The 25,117-nt window shown below is 33.1% G+C and overlaps 3 protein-coding genes across 3 annotated transcripts; 2 read left to right on the forward strand and 1 right to left on the reverse strand.

The window, feature by feature from the left end:
* Nucleotides 1-765: 765 nt before the first annotated feature.
* On the reverse strand, nt 766-5,089 carry LOC130626097 (uncharacterized). The gene is made up of 4 exons (XM_057441203.1): nt 4,591-5,089; nt 2,929-3,133; nt 2,556-2,816; nt 766-1,271 (listed from the first exon to the last, which is right to left on the reverse strand). The coding sequence occupies exons 1-4, from the start codon at nt 4,966-4,968 to the stop codon at nt 1,063-1,065; spliced, it is 1,053 nt and encodes a 350-aa protein (XP_057297186.1). The 5' UTR covers nt 4,969-5,089; the 3' UTR covers nt 766-1,062.
* Nucleotides 5,090-13,540: 8,451 nt separating this feature from the next.
* On the forward strand, nt 13,541-23,515 carry LOC130625341 (ATP synthase subunit gamma, mitochondrial-like). Its single transcript, XM_057440419.1, has 8 exons — nt 13,541-13,668; nt 19,368-19,423; nt 19,498-19,629; nt 20,356-20,565; nt 20,958-21,093; nt 21,816-21,880; nt 22,681-22,836; nt 23,339-23,515. The coding sequence occupies exons 1-8, from the start codon at nt 13,619-13,621 to the stop codon at nt 23,449-23,451; spliced, it is 918 nt and encodes a 305-aa protein (XP_057296402.1). The 5' UTR covers nt 13,541-13,618; the 3' UTR covers nt 23,452-23,515.
* Nucleotides 16,729-17,430, forward strand: LOC130625343 (p53 and DNA damage-regulated protein 1-like). Its single transcript, XM_057440420.1, has one exon. The coding sequence runs from the start codon at nt 16,771-16,773 to the stop codon at nt 17,278-17,280; it is 510 nt and encodes a 169-aa protein (XP_057296403.1). The 5' UTR covers nt 16,729-16,770; the 3' UTR covers nt 17,281-17,430.
* Nucleotides 23,516-25,117: the final 1,602 nt, after the last annotated feature.

The raw sequence follows: 25,117 nt of genomic DNA on the forward strand, positions 1-25,117 counted from the left end.
ATATATTATATTATACTAGTAGATAAAGTTCGTGGAGAAGTCCCCTTAGGCAAAAGGTCAATAAAAAGAAAGTTATTTATAAATGTTTTGCTGACGTCAGCATCGCAGTGAAGATAAAAAAATTCGCGAAATTTGTTTATTCTTTGTCTGTAATGTGTAGAGGTTAAAACGCTGTGGTCAATGGTTAAAATAATGTACAGGATCATATGTTCGCGACGAACGCCTAAGGAGAAATCAGGGGTTAAAAATTTTGCTGACGTCAGCAAAGACCCGCGAAAACACACAAAACTATTTTTTAGAAATATATATATACCTGTTACCTTTATCGTATAGGTCTTAAAATGCTGATCAAGAAAATGTATAGGATCATGTACTTTTGACAAACCGTCACGGACATATGATTTTTGATGACGTCATCTACCAGTCCATTCCGAAACGGATTCCGGGATCCAGGTTTGGGAAATTTTCCCAAACTGGTCCCAGGTGGTCCCTAGTTACCCACGCGATGAAAAATCATTGACGTATATCTAATATATAATATATTATCGTGACGTCACCATTTAAAAAAAAAATTGTCGAAAGGGCGATTTTTGAAATTGGCGTAATTAGGACCGGCGTAAATTGGGTCAGTGGTCAAATTTGGGCTGGCCTTATAAGGGTAGATAAAATAATAGAGGATTTACGGTACTTTATGGAGAAAAACCCTAGATAGGTTATATCAGTACAAAGTAATATGGTATAAAGACAAATTCTGCTAGACATAACTTTTTATTATTATCATTATTATTATTATTAAATAGAAAAAACAAAATTTAAAAGTCACAAACGACGACACAGAAAGCATTCACATGCACATTGATTGTAATAACTAGTAACAACATTGACAAAATTGTGAAGCAGCCAAAATCAAACCGTCGTGTCATCTCCATTAAAAAAACAATACTGCTTTAGCAAAGACAAAAAATTGTAATAAACGCATATTTCTGTATTAAAAACCTCTTCTCAAACCCAATGTTAGTAAAGAGTCCAGCCTGTTATCTCAATCTCGAACTGTCGATTACTTTATTTTTTCCTTAACTTTAAAATGATGTTGGTAAAATATTTAGTAGTGTTATCTGAGGTCAAATGTTTCCAATATCCCGAAAAAAAGCTCCCATTATTAGGATACCAACCACCAGCCTTGGATGTTTTTGCAGCGTGACGTTTCGGTCCATGGTCGTACGTACTAAATTGCACACCGTTTGCAGATGAGAACTCGTCTTGAATATTACCTAAAATGAAAGTAATAATTAAGTAATAACTGTAGCCCAATTTAGAACACCTTTAGCCCTATTTAGAACACATTAACGGATAAGGATTTTTAACCCAATTTCCCGATTTTGAGGCGGTTCATCACCAAAAAACCGGAACACCTAGGGGTAATTTCTCACCTGCCATTTAGTGAGTAAAAATCGACTCCAAATCTGTTACTGCGCGTAGCCGAATAATAAAAGACTCTGATTGGCTGACAGAAATTTTCGCCGTATTAAATTAGAATCCATGCTACCTTTAAACAGAAGAAATTTTTGGTGTGGATGAGCATTTACGTGACAAACGTAAATGCTCATCGTTAATGCTTGTAATTACGTAGAATTACGTTTAAAAGACGTCGAAAGATACGGAAAGCGAATGTTTGTATGTTTTTTGCCAAATGTTTACAAAACCTTTCTGCATTATTTTCTTGAATAAAAAACTACTTTCAGTGCACGGCGATGACACACGCAAAAAAATTGTAAAGCTATCCGTCTAAAAACGAAATGCGTGCCGTTCACTTGAGAACATATTGAAGTTATTTATGCTTGATTTTTCTTGTGGTTTTAATTTTTTTACACTAGTCGGTGCTGTAGATAAATCCACGAGGTTCGCTCGTCCTTTACTTACCGCATTTCGTGTGTTTCGCTACTGCGGTTACAATTTGCGCGATAGGCATACGGAACTGGTATTGTAATATAGATTTTCTGACAATTTTACTAATTTATTTGAAGCGCTCGGGCTCTTTGTCTTTTTCCTGACAATCTCGGCCGTTCGAGATTGTCAGATAGAGAAAAACAGTCCTGGGAACGAGGTTGAGCATTTCCCTATTTACTCTTACGAGAACACAGCACCAGATAACGGAATTCACCAAAACTATTTTTTTTCATGTACGGCGTCATTTTCAAAAACATCTAATAGAATAATAATAAATAATCATTTATTTGAAGCGCTCCGGCTTTTCTGACAATCTCGGCCGTCCGAGATTGTCAGAAAGAGAAGCTGCCACCCTTGTCCCCGGGTTTTTTTCCCCATCTCCTTTTATATAAAAAAAAATGCTAAAAGCCCTAGGGTGTTTAAGCTGCCACAAGACAGAAAAAGAAGGTGTAAATGCGTGCATAAAATGTAAACAACCATTTCCCCTCCCCTTCCCCTTTCTCCCGCACTCTCGATAACCCTTCCTTGTATACAGACATACTCATCAGCATAACTTTAACCGATTGTATATATTATATATATATATTTAGTATTGAAAGATTTAATACCTCCTAAGTATGGCCTAAATCCACTGACTGTTAACCTGTAAAGATCTGTTTCGTTTCCAAGACTGAATTGCGCATAAAATACTTGAAATTCTTCTTCTGGTCCGGACATGTGTGCGTACAGCTCACACGCGTACCTAGTCGTTAGTTTGTGGACTAACTCGTTACCAACGTAAAAAGAATTACCACCAAATCCATTTTTGTATTCCATCCAATTTCGGGAAAATCGTTCTCCTCTTAACATATGCAAAATAACGAGCGAACCTAAAGAAAAAGACAGCTTACGCTTTTATTGAGAAAAGGGATAACCTAAATATAGATGTATTGAATAACATTGGTTTGGCAAATTCACTCAAAAAACACATATAGTACTTACCAGGAAGCTGGCTTGTATAGCATACATGGCAAAACGGTGTTGGAATAGCAGCCTCGCGGATAATCCAGGGATCAGTTCTATTTGTGGGACAAAACTCTGGGAGAGTCAATTCGGATTTGTTTTGACAGCTGTATGATGACATAGAATCATCAGGAACGCACTTTTCAGATTCTTCACACAAATCGTATATCTGCACGCAGGGGTTCTAGTGAAAAAAAATTGAAATAAAAAAAGTTATTTTTCAATATTTAGTCACTTAGTCATCTAGAAATTTAGTCATTTTGTCATCTAGAAATATTTCGTTTTTATATGTTCATAGAAAAATATATAACGTCCTCTTTGAGGACTAAAACCAATCCAATACATGATATCAAAAATGTATATTCTCAAAATTAGAAATTTTAACCATAGAAACTACATTTACTGTGACGCTGAATATCTTTATTTGTTGTTAAAAACCACAGGATGAAATATCACATAATATATGATTGTTGTTGTCAAGCAGTCGGCCAAATTCGTTTATTATCGCCACTGATTTTATGGGACACTAGTCGGTAGCCCGCGAAAAAATCCACGGGTCGCCCCCTTCTTTTTATACCTCATTGCGTGCGTCTCAGTAGTTGTACTATTTTGCGTGACGAATAGACAGACGTATACAGATATTATTAAAGAGACTAGTCAGTTACCCGTGGAAAAATCCACAGGGTCGCCCGTCCTTTATATTACGCATTTCTTGTTTCCGTATTACGGCTATTATTAACGAGATTCAAGGAAAATTGTACAATTTTCTTAATCATCGCTAACTTTAACTGTCTAGTGTTTATGTTTACTGGCTTTTGCAATTTTCAAAGAATATTTGCGTTTTAAAAAATATACTTGTTACCTTTCATCTTAGACGTGTTTTCCCAAAAAAAAAATTTACTAAGTTATTTAATTTCGCGATTTTGTGGTTAAGTTTCTAGCGCATATCTGTATAGAAACTTTAAAATTTTGGCGGTTTTCTTAATAAATTATTCGTACATTGGCATCTACAATTATGATTGGTTTTGAGTTAACAATTAAAGTATTCTCTGGTTGGTTAATTTCTGAATAAACAGTTTGTTTTAAGAAAACAAATGTGATACAATATATTTAAAGGAAGACATCTCTGATATTGCGACCTTTTATTATTTTTATTATTAAACTTTAATGCCAGCTTGGTAACAGTTATTTGAGATACTAATTCGTAATTTTTCATGTAAAAATTTTAATAAAATGCGATCATTTACAAATTTTGGTTCGCAACTTTTTTTTAATCTACCAATCATTGTGTTCGGTCAATATCAACCCAAAAACTGCGAACTACGCCAATTTTCATAACAGCAATGTGGAAATACCGAGATGTGATCTATTAGCTATAACTCGTAATCACGCAACTTTAAACAAAATAGAATCCCATATCAAAAAGAAATTTCCTTACCGGCAATGCCCAAGCTTAATACGTTGAGAAAACAGGGGATCATGAGTCTGTTTTAAAGGTTTTTAAAACAGTTCTACCGATTCCAAAGGGTTTAAGTATTCAAAGAAGAAGAATAGCAAAATGTGTGATAAATTAAAGTTCACTTTTAATAAATTAAAAGTTTCCATTGTGTTTAGAAGGAAAATAAATGCAAAAATACTTACAGATATTGTGTGATGTGTTGCATTCATATGTCTTTCCAATTTGCAAGGATTGCCATAGAATGTCTTATTGAACAATTCACATTGCAGAATGGTACCATTACTATTGATAGGTAACATATTAAAACCTTTGCATTCTTTTTTAAGTATGCATAGCCTTTGACATGTTCCAACATTCGCCACGATTTTCTCAAAAAATGATGTCGAATTGAAGTAACGTTCTGTATACCTTACAAAGTTAATCCAAGCAACTTTGATGTTTTTAAGACTTTGTGAGTCACCAAAGTGGTACACGTTTGACGTGGTACTGCCTGCTGTGATCACTGCCGTAATGCAGAAAATTAATTTAATGGTAAGAGATTTTATTTCTTTGCTTTTCATTTTTTTGATTTTCTCTTTTTTTACAAGAATTTGTTGGTAATAGATCTTTAAGAAAAAAAGCCCTTACAACTTGTCTTGTGTAGATACAAATTCTTTATTTTGATTTGTTTTCACTGGAAACTATAGACATCCAAGCAAATTGTGAATAGATAGAAATCATTATTGATCAATAGAGTCATTCAAAGGAAAAAAGCGTCACAGCAACGTATAACTAAGCATAAAGTCAATATTTGTTTTATTAAATATTTAAGTTTAGCTTACGAAGCATGAGGATACAGTTTGCCAGAGCTACTTACTTACTGCAAATGGTGTTAAATGCAAAAGATAAATTAAATTTTATTTTTTTATTTTAATAATATTTTTACAGGTTCTAAATCTATATTATAATGCCCGTATACGTCTGTCTGTCTGTCACGCAAAATGGTAGCTTAGCTGCGCAAGTAGCGAGAAGCACGCAATGCGGTATAAAAAGAACGGGCGAACACGTGGATTTTCCACGGGCTAACGACTAGTATGATTTAAAAATATACTGTTCTTCCTATAAATTCCTGTTTGTTAATAAATATCAAATGTTAAAAACATTATTTATTATATATACATTACAGTTAAAAATATTAGAAATCACAAACAAAAAAGAGAACCACAGAAAGAAAATAAAGAAAGACACTCGTGTGAAATGAAAAAGACAAGAAGTGGGCACATAGCACAAATGACATACAGAACTGATAGGTATATAAGAACTACTAAAAACTCAAATTCTAAATCATACAAAATAAATCTTTAACTTGGCGGTAAAGTCCTTTGTGTCAATTTCTGAACGTATATCAAGTGGAAGTTTATTATAGTTTAGTGCACCATTGAAGAAAACGCCTTTTTGTCGATTTTAACCTTAACTATTGGAAGACGAATAAGGTGTTGATTGTTCTTTGTCCCGATGTTGTGACATATGACCTCAAAATACTCTTCAAAATTAGGAACGTCGCCTGTTACGTTTCTCATGTGATAATTACGAATTGTTGTAATGTTAGTGTCGTGTCGGAATACTATGTGCTCTGCTATCTAGTAACTCCAATATATGCATTCTGTATGGCTGGTGAAAGTAATTTGTAAGTGAACAATATGTTATGTACGAGCATAGCCTGAAAGATACGCAGTGCTGCAGTAGCTGTTAGATGAGATCTAACTTCACGTAACAGTCGAAATCTCCCAGATAATTTCCTGTATACAGAGTTGAGATGATCAACCATAGTTAGTGATGGATCCAGGTTGACTCCTAGATATTTCATGATCAAGAATGCGACAATTCGGGAGTTTATTCAGAATGCCATAATGACTTACTGTATCGAAAGATCGATTGAAATGACGCTAGTTAGTTGTGATTTATTCATTGCTTTGTGAATGTCATCCAAGAACAAAATTGCAGCAGTTTCAGTTGATCTATGGTTACGGAACCCAAAATGTTTTGATGACAAAAGATTATTCGATTCCAGGTTTTTAGAAAGTTGTTGATGAACACATTTCTCGAGTATCCTTGATATGATTGGTAACACCGTATATTTTTTTGCATCTTATTTCCTGGTTTTCTTCTCCTTCTTTCTCTTTTTTAAATGTCTCTAATATACCTTTGTTCTAGGCGGGGGAGAAGATGGCTGTTCATTTGTATCTTCTAAAGTTTGCTTAAGATCATTTTATTCACGTTGACACGAATCTGCAAAGACATATCGAGTTCTGAATATGCAAAGAACAACCAATTGTTAATAGACCAATTTTATTGCAATTTTAACCCTATTCGACCGGGGTATTTTGGGGGGTAGATCCCCCCTATAACTTTTGATACACTCTTCCAGATGGAATAAACCTTAATAAACTTCCAGAACGTCATTAAAAAGGTTAAAATGGCAACAATAAACTTTTGCTTATCTCAGCACTTTTTCTGTGGCCTCTTCCAAAGCTTGAAATTTGTCCAAAATAACACTATTAAATTACCTTAGTTCTAGAAGAAATTTAACATTCTCTTTAAAGTTTTTGGTAGCCAAATAAAAATTATTTATAATATTTTCCGGTTAATACATAATTCGCATGAAAAGGCCAAAAGTCGGCCGAGAATTTCGATTTCTTCCCATTATCGGGTGAACTTCGAAAAAAATCGGGAAATTGGGTTAATCACGAGTCCAAACTCAACAGAATGATTCTTGATAAAATAAAGATGTGTTGTATGTTTCGAGTTTTAAAGATATTCGTAACGAAAGTTATTAAATTTGCCCAATTTCATAGAAATTCGTAGAAACAGCCTTGAATGTCATTATTGATTTCTGTATCTCTAAAAATTTTTTACGGCTACAGGTGCATAAAAAATGAAACATTTATAAAATATTTTTTACATGATACAATTTGCTAAGGTGAATTTGTAGTGTTTGATAGGTAAAACACGTACACCTTTTCGTATACAACAACCTAGATGTTCTTATCAGCCTCTAGATCCGACTTTGCGCGCACAGTGAAATCTCCAAGAACTTAAAAAAAACATCTTTCATAGCTGACAACTCTTTACACGGGACAATTTTATTGAGAAAGGACGAAGTGACAAAAATCTCATAACAAAACTTTTGTGCAGCGGATAGTTTATGATCTTTCCACAGCGGGCGTGGTTTTAGGTTCCTAATTTACATCACCTCCTTAAACTGACCTTCCTTTAACAGAGATGCAGCAATTCTTGTAAAGTTTTCTATATTTTATTTAAGACCAGTTAAAACGTCTCATCCTTGTCCCCAGGGATTTTTGCCTTTTTGATATCAAATCTCAAAAGGACAGCGCCGACTAAAAAGTCGACTACTTCTCAACTTCCTGGCTCCCGGAATTTGAGGCGCTGCGGCCAGAAATATTTTGCAATGCGCATGCTCAAACGCCGGAAGCTGGGATCTGCGGCCAAAAACGCTGCATGGAAAGCAACCTTTAGAACGAGGGAGCAAATGTCTGTCCTCAGAAAAATCAAAATCTCAAAGTTATTTTGTGAAGTATTGAGTTTGTTGTACTTGTTTGAATTAAATAAATTAAGTAACGCTTACTTTTCTCCCTAAATTTTTATTGAATACTGTTTCTTGCTCGTTTGTTTACTTCTGAGTGCTTAGTCCATTTTCATTTCAAAGACATAGATAATGCCAATAACTAATTCAACATAAAAAAGATATAAAGTTGAAAAAATAAAAGATGTTAAAATGTATCTTGGAATAAATTTAAAAGTACAGTTGACGCTCTCTAATTCGACGCTCCTTTATTTGATAAGCTCTCGGTTTCGATCAAATTAAAAGTCACCGTCAAATTTCCTTAAGAAACTCTCATAACGAAGCTTCATTATTCGACATTCTCCTACTCGATAAGCTCTCGTTTTCGATACAAATTTGAGGTCCCGAGAAGGAATTTTGCTCCCTTATTCGATTTCTAGAGTGTGAAAAAGCCTTTGCGCAGATTCGAATTCCCAATTTCAAACGAATTCAGACTTCAAATTTTCGTCCGCTTGATTTCTAAAATGTGACGGGTGAGGCGATACAAACAAAATGGCGACTGAATCGGTGAAATCAACGAAACTGAAACGTAAATCAATCAATCAATCAGTATATTTTCAATTCATAAAACACGCTAATACAGAGATTCGTTAAAATAGTTCGTAAAAATAAAAATAGTTCGTAAAAATAGCTTGGAAACAAAATATAACGAAAAATAATAATTTGGTCTTAAAGCTATAGAATAACGGTTTGAGTTTGGAAAACTATTTAATAGCAAAATAATATCGCTAGCATACAACGGTCACCACCATTAAGTTTTGGTCTGGGAGAGTGTTACATTAGAAAAGGGAGAGTGTGGGGAGCAATAGAACAAGACAGTAAAAGAGAGAGGGAGATAGAAAGAGATTTAGAAAAGAAAATAATAGAATAGGCGAAGAGAAAAAGAATTAAGCGTCTGGTTATTTCAAAAATACTGTGCTGACTGGTCTAAATAAGAATTTACTTCAGAAAGCCGTGGTATCTACATGGACATTACCTTTAGTGATTACACGTCTATAGATAACTACAAAGAAGAAAACATATTTTAAGGTGGTTGCTTGTTACTTTTGCAGATATTAATTCTGCTCTATTTCTGCGATATTAACTAAGGGTATTTTAGTGTTCATACTGTTTCAAGCTAGAATAGCTTAATTAGCTATGGAGAGTACACCAAATTCTGAGCGAAAATGTTGTTGGTAAAAATGATTGTTTAGAGCTGCTCTAGTGTTATACCTGTGAATGTTTTTTACTTCAAAAATTTTGAAAATAATTGGAAGGTTTTTTTCAGTGAGTTTCTTCACAAGGCTGCAGTTGAGCAAATAGACCAAATCTCTAAGCATTAGGATTTTAGACTGTACAAATAATGGGTGAACGTTGTGGTCTAGATTTTTGAAATGGATTAATCTTATTACCTTATGTTGGAGTTTAGGATAGAGTTAGTGAGTTCATTTGATTTTTGTCCCCAAACTTAGATACCGAATGTAAAGTGAGAATGAAATAGTAAATAGTACAATGTTTGTAATGTTGAAAAGGATACATAGTGTCTTATTTTTGATAGCATGCCAATAGAGCGACTTAGCTTACCTTTAAGAATGTTGATGTGTGGTTTCCAGCTTGTGTAGGAGTCAACTTTTGACCACATATTCTGAAGTTTAGATGTTCAGTGATGATTCTATTTTTGCTTCTAAATATTATTAGTTCAGTTTTTGTTGCGTTTAATGAGATTTTGTTGCACCTAAGCCGTTGAGATATTAAGCTAAGATCATGGTTAATATGTTTGTTGATTACCTTCAGAGATTTGTTCCAATATAATAAATTTGTATCATCTGCAAAAAGGTGAGTATTAGAGTGTTGTATTGCCATGTGAAGGTCGTTGATGTAAATTAAAAATAAAAGTGGTCCTAGTATCGAGCCCTATGGTACACCATGTTCCATGTTTTTTAAGAAGATTTAATATTATTGAATTCAACATATTGAGACCTGCCTTTGAGGTGTGAAGTGATCCAGTTTAGTGGTAAACCTCTTATGCCATAGTGATGAAGTTTAGTGTAAATCAATAAATTTACCACACGAAAATTCATTATTATCAATTGAGTGCTTTATTTTTTCAGTTATTTGGATGAGAGCATGGCCAATTGAATGTTTAGAACGAAATCCATATTGTGAATGATAGAGGGTATCGTTTTTATCAAAAAAATCGTATATTCTTGAGTACAGGTCTTTTTCAAAAATTTTACTTACATTGGACAGAAGGGATATTGGCCTGTAGTTTAGATGGTTAGTTTTTGAACCTGCATTGTGGATTGGTTTGACAGATGCTAACTTGAAGATATTTGGGAAAATGCCCTGCGAAAATGATAGGTTTACCAAATCAGATAATGGCTTGGCTGTTTATGTTTAGTACAGTTGAGGATTTTAGGGTCGATGCTGTTTGGACCGACACTTTTGTGGATAGACACAGAGTTGATGAGAAGGATAATTCCTTTTTCATCTGTTGGAGTAATAAAAAAATGATTAGCAATTTGGGTTAGATATGAATGATTTATTGGTGGATATTATTTTGTTGGCAATGTTGATGCAATAGACGAGAAAAAAATATTATAAGTATTAGCTATTTGTTCAGGTTCACTCACTTTTTTTTCATTATTAAGAAGAGTGTTTGTGTTGGTAGAATTTTTACTCTTGATGTTAATGATTTGCTTAATACCATTCCAGACCTTTCTCAAGTTATTTTTTTTTTCACCGAAGTATTTCTTATAGTAATTAGATTTGCTTTTTCTTAACAGTGTTACGATTTTATTCCTATATAATTTGAATTGCTCTTCGTGATAATGTTTTTTGTTGGGAGGCTTTTAAAGAAGATACTTTTTATGATGATAATTCCTCACCTGAATAGATTTAATTATTCCAGCAGAGACCCATGGTTTTCTTTTCTTGAATAAATTTTTTCTTGACACCTGTTTCAATGGGCCATATTTATCAATAAGATTGTTTATTGAGGCTGTAAAAGAGTTAGCAGAGTTATTGATATTTTCAGTAATTATTTTACCCCATTTGATTTCTGAGAGTTCAGATAAAAAATTATCTCTGTCAAATGTAGAAAAATCACGCTTTTTTTGTTTTGATGAATTAATGCCATTTTGTTTAGGAATTTCTATAAACATAAATTGTGGAAGATGATCTGAAATGTGGTAGGTAATGTTACCAGATATTGTTTTTGTTAATATATCATTGACAAATATATTATCTATTAGCGTCTTTGAATTACTGGTTATTCTGGTTGGCCTGTCGATACAAGGTGTATATAGATTTTCAGAAAAAACGTTCAAAAAATCTGATACTTCTGGATTGTTTTCGTATTGTAAAAGATCAGCGTTAAAATCACCAAGTAGAACAACAGACTTCTTTTCATATGATAAGTTCTGAAATAATTTAGACAGGTAGTTATTATTGAATTCAGTAAGTGGAAGACAAGGGTGTCGATATATACAGCCTATAATTGTTTTTTTATTATTTATAGAAGTTTCTATAAAAACAGATTCAAGTTCCTTATCTTTGTATATTATAAGGTCTTTACGTAACTTGTATTTTATGCTATCTGAAATGTACAAAAGCGCACCTCTTTTAGATGAGGACGTGGGTGTTTGTTCGCTGGTGTACTTGCCCAATGCTATACTTGTTATGGGCACATGATCCTTTCTGATCCTAGACTCATTTTTTGCAATAATGTCAAAGTTTATGTCAGTAAGGGAGAACATGTTTTGAAGATTTTTAATATGCTACGGCAGTGATAAGATATTTAGATGTAGGAAGCTCATTGATTTTGACATGGAAGTCTGGGATGTTCATACTATTTTTCTCGATTTTTCTGCGCAAATCTGAGTTATTCCAAACTCCAGAATCATGCATTCGTCCATTACTACCTATATCCGCATAAGTACACTCATAATCAGGACCAGCTATAGCCAATAAGATTATTGAAAAACTTTTCTTGTAATTGAAATATTCAGAACCAGTGCCAGTGTCTTATTAGGATATGCTTTCCATCAATAGCGCCTATGCAATTGGGAAAGTTCCATCTTGATGCAAAACTTCTCAGATATCTTGTTCCAATCATCTACACTTGAATCTTGATATACTCTTTTCCAATGTACTCTGTGATCGCTTTAGTAACCTCATCAACAATATAAGATAATGTTCTTTCAGATACTCTGAATTGGAAACTTAAAAATTTATAAGTGTCTCCTGTCGCAAGGAACCGAATGGTGAGCACTAATCTTTGACCGCTGAGATTGTTTGATGAGCTCCCATTACACCTGATCCTTTTGGTGTAATGTGTAACCCGGGATCCTTTCGTTGCTCCTTAAGCCAGTAGAAGAGTTTGAAGAAAGTTATCACATCCTCTTTTTGCCTTATGTGGTTTTGCTCTATATTGCGATGGTGTAAAATACACCGCCATTGAAGCTAATTAGACTATGTTATGTTAACAAATGTAGCAAATCACCAAGTAAAGAGGCTTCAAAAAGTTCAAAAACTGTGCTGCATCTTTGGTCTTGAATAAATGGTGCAACACAGCTGACGTCATAGACTTGGGTTGGCTAGCAGTGCAGCAAAGAATCGAGCTATCATTATTGAAACTTAAGCATAAGGGAATCTACGATAAATCCCTGCCAAGCTATCTCAATGTGGAACGAAAATCATCTCGATCGAGAAGAATAAACAATGAAGTTATCTTGGAAGGAGGTGTCGTTCGTTCAAAATTCGTTCAAACAAGTTTCATCTTCGATATTCAACACCCTGCCGAAGAATATACGAGAGGAAGCAATTTTTAATAAGTTTGTAATTAAAGTGAAGGAATATTTATTGGGACATGCCTTAGCCCGTTTGTCGTAGATTTATCCTGATTTTATCCTCCCAGCCATTATTTTGTTCCTTCTTATCATGCTTATTTGTTATCGCTTGAATTTTTCTATTTTTAACCTGTTTTTAACTTATACTTTGTGTTTTATACTTTTAGTTTTCTAACGAATAGCGATGTAATGTCGATGTGCAAAAATGTATTCATTAAAAAAAAAAAGCGTACAGGCAAATTACAAGGTCTAATAATTTACAAACATATTCGGTTATGCATCAAGTAAAAACTTAAGCGTCACTAATTTTGTCCACGATGCCGTTGTAGGTGTTACATTTTGATTAGAAACACATTTCAAATGACCGTTTATTTTAGGCTTTATTTATTTCACTTCTTTTTAGAATCATTTTGTTTATAGGAGCAGATATGTGTGGACAGAGAACCTATCCGCTACGAAATTTGATCCCTATTCACGTGTGACGCAACTTTCACATTTTATCGATTGCACAAGCCTACCAGGCTTGATACACTTAATCATATTGTGCCGTGTTTTTCCTGCGTGCGCAGAAATGGAGGTAACTTGTCCGCTTGTTTTGTTTACATTTTTACCTCCATTTCGCCCCGGGCATCAGGCATTACGTACACCTAGATGCGCGCGCAAGTAAATATCGGGACTGTGATTCCATGTATTTATCATTTTTGAGACATAACGCGCAGGCGCATTTAAACTTTCTGCCTGTGTCCAGAAGCAAGCAAGATGGCCTCCGCACCAAAGTTGTTTGCTCGTTTAGCTGTTTTTACTCCTGGGTAATTAGCTACTTCCATATTTTAAAATTTTTAGTTATTTATGCATTAGGAGTACCTTTGCTATTACTGAATGTTGTAATAATTTACAAAGCGCTTGCAAGCTTTTTAATACTGACTAGCTAACTAAAAGCATTAGTTAACTATAGCCAGAAACTTTTATTGCTTTTATCAATTAAGCACTTTTTGACAACCTTTTCTTCGCTAATAGGGTTGTGTATGTTAAGCTTCTCTCCTTCCCTGAAACCTTCCTGTGTTTTCTCTTCTGATGTAATGGCGTCCTGGAATTATCTTGAGTATTTTTTTTTAGTTTCACTCGCTTTGTAGCGTTCGTAATACGTAATTATCTAAACAAAAGGCTCTCAACTAGGTATTTGTGGTTGTTTTCATTGAATATTATCATGCCATAAAGGCTGGCAAGATGAGCAAGTTGACAGCTGTAACTGTTGAAATGTATATAGCCTAGCATGACATGATAATATCTAATTTAGAACACAAAATAATTAAACAAGAAGAAGTTGAAGATCAAGATAGAAATGCGGCAAACATTATTTTGTTATTACTGAACCTACTAAACAAACAGGCCTTAAAAGATTTGTTTTTATCATACACAATAAATCGGGCTCGGCATTCAAGTAATGGCAGGCTTCGAATTAGAAAAATAAAGTCGATTTGCAAAAATTACTGCACTCTGTAACGAAGTAAACCATCATCTAGATGTGGCCTGGGAACACCTTAGATCAATTACCATTTTTCTATCACCGTTCTTCGTTTTGAAGTTTTTGAAATGCAATCTAATGATGAAGTGGAAATAATCCACTAACTATATATAGGTTTTTGTGATTTCATTATTTATTTTAAGAAGCATTTTTATTGCTGCTTTTCGTTCTTAAATTTTAAAAACGCAATCTAAAGAGCATTTTTATCGCCGTGTTTCATTCTTAACTTAAATATACTTTACAAAATTAAAATTTTAGCTTTTCTCCTTAATTTCGGTCGTGTACGATCGGAATCGGGGTATGCCAAGAAAATACGTGGAATCGGGTGCTGTGTACGTGTAAACTTGTTCTTAAAGATCTATTTTTATATGTTATATGCACAAAACATTTTTTCTATCTATTTTAGCTTTTCTCCTTAATTTCTCCTTATTTTCTAATTTTTCTGATCGTAACTTTTTTGGAAATGTGTTCATGGATTATTCATCACCAATGAAATAGGACATTTCTCTGTTACCTGAAATCTTATATTTTCTCTCTTTTACGGCATAATTCATATTTGTATATTATGTATAATTTTCTTATCATAGAACATAGTATGTAATATTAAAGATAGAGAACTAAGGTTTTCTCCTTAATTATCCCTTGTTTTTTATTTTTTTATTCTCGTTTACAGCAAAATATCTTTACAAAATGTCAATTTTTTTCCTTAATTCTCCTTAATATCCTTACTTTTGTTCTCATTTTATTAGTGGTCACACTGCATTTTCTTCGCAAAGTTATGCACAAAAATGACATTTCAATTCGCGAACTACTAATTCGAACCCTGAATGGTACACGGTCGTATACGATCGGAATCGGGGTATGCCAAGAAAATACGTGGAATCGGGTGCTGTGATCGTGTACGTGTAAACTTGTTTTCAAAGATCTATTTTTATATGTTATATGCACAAAACATTTTTTCTATCCTTGTAGAGCATTGTTTTTCTGTGAATTATCAACATCTCGAGGACAAAGTGATTTGTTATGTTGCAGCAGAATGGAAATTCATTATTTTTATTATTAATTTTATCAAGGACTGTGATAATCACGGTTTTAATATGTGTGTTCGATTCGAAACAATCACATTTTATGACGGCTTATTTTATTAACGAAGTTATTTTTGTGATTTTCAAATAATGATAATGAACCAATGTACTTGAAAAAGCTTATTCTGAATGCTCCATACCCTGTCTCGGTGAGTGCAATTAGAGTATTAACAAAAGAAAAACAACAGCCTTTTTGTGTTATTCGTCGTTCCGTCAACTTAAGTAGCATATGATAACAATCATACCATCTCACAATATTTGGTCTAGTTAAAAGCGTTTTCCCTTCCATTATGTCATAAAGAAAGCAGACAGCAAAGAACTTGACAAATGATCAAGAAAGCATGTAGTAAGTATCGGAAACGTTAGTCGAACTTTATGTGCCTGGGTGGAATGACAATCGCAAGCAGAACTTCAAAACAATATCAAATACATTCAAGGAACTTTAAACAACAAAGAAGTATTTTTTCTTTTTACGAATCACTGGAGTATTCTACATCACTAAAACTGCTCTCTTCGTCACTACTCAGACCATCACCAAAGTTCCAGCCAATATGACACACCTGTTTCAATCGTTGAATCTCACTATTAATAAGGCTGCATAAGATTACATAAAAGAGAAGTTTTCAGACTGGTTTACTCATCAAATAAACACAGACCTGGAAAACGACCTGGAAAGTTGATAATATTAAAATTGAATACTGATTGGGTGTTCTGAAATCTCTTCATGCAAAATGGCTCATATCTCATATCTATATGACCACCACAAAGGGGCAAGAAATTATTTCAAATGGGTGAAAAAGATCAGGCATTTATGACGTAACTCATTAATGTAAACTCCTATCACTTGTCCTTTTTTCTGACATTATACTCGCTTATGGAAGTCTTAAAACTGAAGGAAACATTAAGTCTCACTTCTTTATTTTTTCAAGAGCTCGATTTATTCTGATTGAGGAGGGTGAAAGTGAAACAAATCATCCGAGTAGTAGGAAAATGGTGAATCAACAAATGATGTTGACGACAAAACACATATGATGTATATTTGCTGATTAGTTTGTAACTTTTTAGTAACCATATTTAGTAAAAACAACTTTCATTGACTATGAGTTCCTTTGTGTCTTTTTTCTTTGATTTTAGAAACTTTTAAAAAATGTTTTAAAAAAGTAAATAATATATACTAAGAGTAATTAATACTCACATAAATTAGTACCATTTAAGGTAAGCAAATTGTTTTTGTGCTTTTTGTAAGTTGCTCATTAAATTATACTTTTTTCTGTAATGTATTTCTTTTAATTAAGGTTAACATGTTGGTTAGAGGCTCAGGCCAAATTTCTTCACATAAAATATGGATAAGCATTTTTGTTTATCTCTCATACAAGCTTACAGCTGACGTAATTTTCTTTAGTGGAAGAAATATACATTTTACAAAGCAACACATAATGGAGCAAGATTTTATGATCCCAGGGAAAAAAACTGAATTAACACTAAAAACGATTACAGAAATAGAAGAACTGGCTGAAGATATATTGACTGACAGGGCTCAAATAATAGACTGTGATAAAAAACGTAACAGCAACAGAGAAGCACTGCAAGAATTAAAGAAAACCAAAGATAATAAACATTGGTTCTGCATTGGAAACTTGTTTTTAAAAGTTCCTATTTCCAACACTGTAAAAATGTTACAAAAAGATCAAGAAACATTAGATAATGAGGTGAAAAAAATCCATAATGGTTTAAAACCAAAAGTGAAAAAGCTGCATGAATTGGAAGGATTACCTGATGTAAAAGGATTTGATTTGACTAGTGTTAATTAGATGATAAACTTTGTAAAGCAATTATACAGTTTTAAAAATGTTGTATTTTAGCTGTTAGTGTTATTGAATTTTATGCAGTATGTGATCTGTCATTTCTTTTTAGTGGAAACTTTTTTTTCGTATTAAATAAAGAATGTCAGATTACACTAATTTGAAAATTCGTTTCTTGATTATTATTGTAACTGTAACTTATAGCTAATTTAAATTACAAAAATTTCTTTTCTCTATAAGAACAATTTTAAAAGAAAAATAAACCTGAAAATTTATGAACAATAAAATCAAAATAAGAACAACGGCAATGCTGAAAATTTATTGATTTTCTCTTTTTCTCTGAAAAACGACTTGGAAAATAATTTTTTAAGGTGGCTTTTATAACACACTTGTCATGATTTTATAGCTAAAATACTATTATCTTTTACCAAACAATTCCTCCTTAAATTAAAATTTCATGAATACCTAATTAGTTCTGCTGAATATAGCTTTCGTCTGCGCGCTTGCGAGTTGAAAGAAATGACATAATTATTAAAGAGAAGCGTTAATAACAGCAAAGATGATGCATTATGTACAAAATTGAGCCAATCTTCATTAAGCTACACTGTACAAGCTTTAACTTTCCATAACATATAAACTTTTAAATAAGTTCATTGAGTAATAAAACAATTTGTTGCACTGTAAGTGTGATTTACACAGAAAATTTTATTGTTTTATTTGGAAATATATTGTGTACTAGAATTATACATTTTGATGATATACTTTTTTCACATCAAAGAGCTAGATAAATTGTTAATCTTTACCAATTATCAAATTCTCTTTGCTTTCAGACGTCGTGAGGAAGTTTCGTTCAATTCTCGTTAAAATCAGCCTTTGTTGTGCTAGGCTGGATACGCCATTCATCAGTTCATCCAGGCTTCGGATGTTTATCTCTACCTCCTCAGGCCATTTTAAATATTCTGCCCTGATCGGCAGAAATCAACAACAGTTTGATTGGAATATATCAGGTTTCGAATTAGAAAAGTAAAGTCAGTTCACAAAAATTTTGGCACTCTGTAACGAAGTAAACCATCTAGATGGGGCCTGGGAACACTGTAGATCAATTATCATTGACTTGTTCATTAGTAGCTACTTGTTTTTCGCGAGAATTTGTATTTTTTGTGACTTGCGAGCTTTACTTTTTCCTGCGTTATTATTTTTTACGTTAGAGACAAGTGGGGACGTTTAAACTTGTGAACTTGAAACACAAGAACTGAGCGTCTGAGCTAGAGACTCTCAGTTTTAGCTATCTTGTCTCAGATAGCCAAAATAATGTTGCAAACATGCTGTAAGAAAATATTTACAATGTAATTATTGTTTCAGAGGTTCTTAACCAGTTTTTATGAACATTACATACAACGCAAGCTAAATACAGTATACTGATTAAAGTTGTTTTCACAAAAACACGAGCCTAGTAAAATGCTGTTTCTTATTTTGTAACTGTAACTCACTGAAATAAGAGCACTGATTTTCTGTTAAAAACACCTTCGATCTACCTGTCCCATTCCAATTTTATTTTTTTCTTTGCGCATGCAACTTTACTCATAAAATGCAAAAAAAAAAATTGACTTTATAATTTTGTCTAAGCAACAGCCTTATGATAAATTAACATGTAAATATTTTACGCAATCATTTATAATGAGCTGCGCTTGATAAATAATGTTTTAATAACAATTTCTTGTAATAAAAACAGCTTTTTAGAAGCAAATGTTACAAAAATTGCTCACATATTTTCAGTTAACTTCATTAAATATGTACAAGTAAAATATGATAATGGAAAGGGTTATTACTTCTCCCAGCATAAAATAATCAAGCAAAACTGAGAATTAAATATAAACAAAACAAACAAGAAGAAAAATTAATTTTTAATATTGCAAAAAAAGACAACAAAGTGATACAAAAAAATTCGATTCACAATTTATTTAATTTATTTAATTTTTAATCAAAAAGTGATTCGCAAAAATGGCATTTCAAGTTGCAAATTGCGAATTGCGAACTGCTAATTCGAACCTTGTATATATACCAATTTTTTTATGTGATTAAAATTTTTATTTCAGCCATGGTGCAAGAAACTTGAGTGTATCACAACACCAGAATGCTACTTTAAAAGACAGTAAGTTGTCTTGTATTTGATTTGTTATGAAGAATAATTCCATTGAGTTATTACTGTTATGTTCTTTTCTATAGTTCGCTTGCGATTAAAGTCTGTGACCAACATTCAAAAAATCACCAAAACTATGCAGATGGTTTCTGCTGCAAAGTATGCCAGAGCTGAACGGGAACTTAAACCTGCTCGTGTATATGGCACTGGAGCTACTGGTAAGCGCTTAACGTTTTTTGTGACTAAAAAATTATAAAGTTTTGTTTTATAGTAAGCATTAGTGTAGAGACTTGATAGTTCCTGGGGCAAAGCCCAGAGGCAGACCGAGAAAGGCTTGGCAGGAGGTTATAAGGACAGACTTGATACAGAGGAAGTTGAGTTTAGATCTAACACAGTCTAGATCAGATTGGAAGAGGGTCATTATTATACCCCGTCCAACCCATGCTAGCATGGAAAACGGACGTTAAGCCGAGAATGATGATGATGATGATTCTGTATTTTCATTTGCCCGGATTTTGCATTCTACCCCATAAATATGTATTAATTGCAGGTACAACATCAAAACCTGTCAGTATTCTTTTTTTACCAAAGTTTTTCTCAATTTAAAAAATAATTTTCTTATGTAAACCAAATTATGAGACATGTAATTCGAAACAAAAAAATGTTGTTGTTGTTGTTGTTGTTCTTATGTTTTATGTTGAAATGTTCCATTTACAGTTTTCACAAAAATAATAAACCCAACATTCTGGTTTTGAACTTTTGCCCACCTGTAGGCATGAAAAAATGTTTGTTGATTATCTATTTACACTGGAAAATATTAGTCAACACTGGGTTTTAATGAAACCACAATCTGTAGTGAACTAACCTATATGTGTCATCTACTGTTTATTCTCATTGTGTATAACTGTTGTAAATTGAGTTGTAGATTTGTATGTGTTTTATAGCACTGTATGAAAAGGCAGAATTAGAGTCGGACAAGTCCAAGCCAAATCACTTACTTATTGGCATCTCCTCTGATCGTGGTCTCTGTGGTGGTATTCATTCGTACATTGCAAAAGCTATCAAAGCGCAACTACTGGAGAAGCCCGCTGGTGTTAATACCAAATTGATTGTATGTGGTGACAAGGCTAAAGCTATTTTGCAGAGGACTCATGGTATACAGCAAATTTTAAAGTTCTATTGTCATTATTTTTTTCCCTACTACATATTCATAAGTTTATACAATAAACAATGGATAATCGACCCTTGCTCGAAGAAGAATCCAAGTTTTTTCTTAGGCCTGTAATATACGCTCAGCCTAAGCAGTACTCATTAAATTTCATGTTTTGGTTGGTTAAGCCGTCATGTGATACCACCAAAGCTGAACTAAAATGTGTGGCACGACAAAGACAATTAAAAATAGTGCTAAGTTATTTTAGGGTGTTGCCTTGCATCTGCAGCTATATAGACCTTACAGTAACCAAATGTTTTCTTTTGATGTAGTAAAAAACAAACATTTTGAAAATTTTGAGTCCTCTGTAAAGAATTATTCTTTCTCCTTTTTTAGCAAATGATATCCTATTTCATTTCTCTGAACTTGGACGTAAGCCACCATTGTTTGAAGAGGCTTCTTTCATTGCTGAAAATATATTAGAATCTGGTTATGAGTTTGATGTAGCTGACTTGTTGTACAATAAATTCAAGTAAGTGTGTTCACAGTTATTTGCATTTTATTTTCTCAGAGGGAAAAGCTAGATAACTCAATGAAAGGCCTGTAGACACCAGAAAAAAAGGGACAGTTTAAAAATTCATTATTATTATTACTGAAGTTTTTTTACCCAGGATAGCCTCTTTAGTTCCTATTGCTACTGCTATCGGGGTCCTGCAAAGGGGGTACTAGTGCATTTAAAGCTCCCATTTGAGCTACAAAAGTCGTGCAAGCACAGAAATTGTTCAACTACACAACTGTCGAAGATATTAATCTTATTCTTATGCTGAACGCTAAGCAGAAAGGAGAGATTTACACTTTTTTTACCTGGCATGAGTTCACCCGGGTTTGAATCCAAGACCTTCTGCACTGGAAGGGAACGCTCCACCACTAAAAGCTTGCAAGGCTACCAGTGAAAATAGTACTGCTTTTTAACAAATAGGACTGCTTTTTAACAAATAGGACTGCTTTTTAACAAATAGCACTGTTTTTTAACAAATAGTACTGCTTTTTAACAAATAAGACTGCTTTTTAACAAATAGTACTGCTTTTTAACAAATAGGACTGCTTTTTAACAAATAGGACTGTTTTTTAACAAATAGTACTGCTTTTTAACAAATAGTACTGCTTTTTAACAAATAGGACTGCTTTTTAACAAATAGGACTGCTTTTTAACATAAACAAATGTTTTGTACAAAAAGTATTTTCAACTTATAGATCAGTTGTCTCCTACAACACTACACCACAGGAAATCTTCTCCTTTAACACGTTGAATGCTTCAGGTATGAGAACAGTTTTCCTACATGTCTTGATTGAAAACTAACACATGTATGAGAATTTTTCTGTTGATTTGACTTCCTAATCCAATGTCATCCATATAGCTCAAAAATTTAGTACCTACCTGTGGAAAAGAATTTTGTAGTTTAAATTTGCGAATTGTACAAAATGCAAAGTAAAAATTGCGAATGCGCATTTTTTATTGAAATTGGGAAAGTGACCTAAAATAGGTATAATTTTTATTTTTCCTATTCTCTAATTTTATACTAAACTTACCTGAAAGTTTTAAACAAGCCAGAAATTACAATTTGAAGGAAAACTTTTCGAATAAGAATTAAGTTTACAAACCTTTTCCTCTGTGTGCCACATTTTTTTCTTTTCCCTAAGTTTGCTGTTACTCTACGGTTTTTTTCCGGTTTAAATATTTACTTCTAAATTTTGTTAATTGTTGTCCCCTCAGCATGACCCTTTACTTTTCAGGGCCTTCCCGGGTTTTTTTTGTTGTTTTTTTGTGGCACGTATATTAGAATATGCGACTGTTGTCCTTAAACGCTTTCACCTGGCCTATTGTAACTGCAAAAGTATCGTTTTTAACGTGTTATAGCTTTGTAAAAATAGCCGAAGAACTACGAATTCTCCGCATGTTTGTCTAAGGTTGTACCTGTTTGTCATTGTATATCTTTTTATTGTAAGAGGAATGATTTCCCTTCCCTATTTTACCTTAAACGTGAAGGAGGGGTAACAAAGATCTATGTTTCGTTTTTTGAGAGCCCGGATCTGGTCAATGCTTTTTTATCATCTTTAGAAACTATGTTGCAATACGATGACGTAGATGAGGATGTATTGCGCAATTACCACGAGTTCTCCCTCGCAAATATTATTTTCTATGGCATGAAGGAATCTGCTTGCTCTGAACAGAGTGCAAGAATGACTGCGATGGATAACGCAACGAAAAACGCTGGTAACTATTCACTTTTTACTTTAATTCTATCGGTTCATTACAAAATTAAGATATATTATACCATACGTATAATTTTTAAAAGCAAATCAACTTTTGACCTAGCACTAAAAAAGTTAAACTTGGAGAATGTGGACAAATGCTCGAGATTATTAAAGACATGCCAACAAATTTGTTCACCAACAATTGTTGGGTATAACGTCAAATTTTTACTTAATACCAAAACTAAACGGGTAATCGGTTCAAAATTAGGGACTGAGCTTGCGAGGTCGATACGTTGACCGAAACGAAAACATGGGTGTATTATTGCTTGAATTTTCACTCAGCAGCAAAATCAACCAATCAGATTCCAGAAATCACAATTGATCGTTTCAATCCATTTTATTTTGTTTTGAAATGAAAATTCACGTTAAACCTGCTTAAATCATGCATATTTTAGTACAATTGCTCATAAAGTGGTTGCTTAGTAAAATACGTGTAATTATGCCGCTTAATTTCTTTTCAGGCGAAATGATTGGTCGATTACAAATCACATACAATCGTACCCGACAAGCTGTTATCACGACAGAACTTATTGAAATCATCTCAGGTTCAGTTGCCTTGGAAACAGAAGATTAATGTTGCTACTAGTTACGCGATGTAATTTTGTTTTTGAAAATAGATGTTATTACAAATTTAAAAACAGTGTTTTATTCTGAAACAAATGTATTGAGGTCCTGTAGATTATGGCTCTGGTCCTATGCCGCGAAACTCTAGTTACGTCTACCGCAAAAAATGAGTTACGTCTACCGCGAATTTGAAGTGCATCAAAATTCAATGTGAAATGTTTTCTAAACGACAAGCCACATGCTAGTGAGTTTTTAAGAAACCTACCAAGATGCTACAGAGGTCCATGTTTAATTTGTCGTTTTTGTTGTTTAAAGTTTAACTGGTAGGCTGGCTTGTTGCTTATTACTTGCTTAACATATTATGTAATTTCAGTCTCGTGTTGCTTAACATATGTAAGTGTTGCTTATAAAAAACGTGTAATTAAAAACCTCTGTTATCGACATGTGCTGTGATATTTCCGCCTCGCCAACGCTTTGTGGCAGAATTTTCAAAAATAAACACGGTCTTGAAAGGGAGACTGGGGCGATTGTTTTGAAGGCGGGAATAACTAAAACTTAAAAATGAAATTAACAAATTTTTTTGTTGCGACATGAGCAATAAGTTATTGAGAGAAGAGCAGAAAACTGGAATGGCAAAAGTTTTAAAGAGAAAAAGTCCTAAACATAAGGTATGGGTAGAGATATTTTTATTAAAGTAATAGAGTAATTTTAAACTTAAATAAACAGGTTTACTGTGGAGTATATTAAGTTTTTTTCATTTTGAATTCAACACTCCGTTGCTTGCTCAGCTTATCTTTCAGGTAGTAGCAACAATTACTGGACAAAAGGAGGGAAACTGCTTCATAGTGGTTAGTACACACATTTTTTTAAGAATTCCTCCTATATAAATTTTCAAGTCTTGATTTCCAAAAAGTTAAAAATCTTTAAAAATAATTAGACAAGAAAAAGATTTTTTCTTGAAATTTCGAATAGTTATTTCTTTATTGTGTTATACATTTGGTTCCTCTTGAAAGTTTTTTTCACATTTTTAGCAGTTGTAGTTCAAATATTAGTCATTTTTTTGAAAAATTAATCACTAAATCACTAATCACTAAATCACTAATCATACCTAAAAATTATTTGAGACTCTAGATGCCGAAAGTTCTATGCTTTATCCTTTTTTAGTTTTTTTTATGCTTTCCAAATTTATTGTTTGTTTTTTTTGTATGAGTACCAGCGCGCGAGTGTTAACCACATATGCAAAATATCTTCTCAAACTGAAGAGCTATGGACATATTATGCATGCACGTAGCCCTTGGCCCTAATAAGTATAGGCTTTATTTGGAAAATGGAATTAAATGGAAAAATATGGGAGAGGGGGCATAACGTGTCCGTTGTCCATAAGTTTTGACAAAAAAACGATTGTAGTATGAAACTAAAGGATATATCATCAGTTTTTTCTGCAATGGAAAATGGTTAATACTGCTAAAACTCATAAAATTCCGCTATATTGCATATTAAAAAAATATTTTTTTAAAAAAAATTGAAAAAGGTTATTACCAATAAATATGATGACAAAAAAATATATTAAAAAAAAAATTATATTGAGGAGAACATTATTTATAGCACTATATACCTTAACTAACTTTGTTATAACATCTATAACATCTTTTCGTATATCCATGTTTATACTGAAA

The sequence above is a fragment of the Hydractinia symbiolongicarpus genome, chromosome 14 (assembly GCF_029227915.1).
Source record: "Hydractinia symbiolongicarpus strain clone_291-10 chromosome 14, HSymV2.1, whole genome shotgun sequence".
In the NCBI taxonomy this organism is placed as follows: Eukaryota; Metazoa; Cnidaria; class Hydrozoa; order Anthoathecata; family Hydractiniidae; genus Hydractinia; species Hydractinia symbiolongicarpus.

What these genes read in the sequence shown, in the direction of transcription:
- LOC130626097 (XM_057441203.1), bottom strand. Translation starts at nt 4,968, where the DNA reads ATGAAAAGCAAAGAAATAAAATCTCTTACCATTAAATTAATTTTCTGC. An exon ending in CAACACATCACACAATATCT is followed by an intron (nt 3,134 to 4,590) that starts GTAAGTATTTTT and finishes TTTTTTCACTAG; the next exon opens with AACCCCTGCGTGCAGATATA. An exon ending in ATTTAGGCCATACTTAGGAG is followed by an intron (nt 1,272 to 2,555) that starts GTATTAAATCTT and finishes CTTTCATTTTAG; the next exon opens with GTAATATTCAAGACGAGTTC.
- LOC130625341 (XM_057440419.1), top strand. Translation starts at nt 13,619, where the DNA reads ATGGCCTCCGCACCAAAGTTGTTTGCTCGTTTAGCTGTTTTTACTCCT. An exon ending in ATATGGCACTGGAGCTACTG is followed by an intron (nt 19,630 to 20,355) that starts GTAAGCGCTTAA and finishes TGTGTTTTATAG; the next exon opens with CACTGTATGAAAAGGCAGAA. An exon ending in TAACACGTTGAATGCTTCAG is followed by an intron (nt 21,881 to 22,680) that starts GTATGAGAACAG and finishes TATCATCTTTAG; the next exon opens with AAACTATGTTGCAATACGAT.
- LOC130625343 (XM_057440420.1), top strand. Translation starts at nt 16,771, where the DNA reads ATGTTGGTTAGAGGCTCAGGCCAAATTTCTTCACATAAAATATGGATA.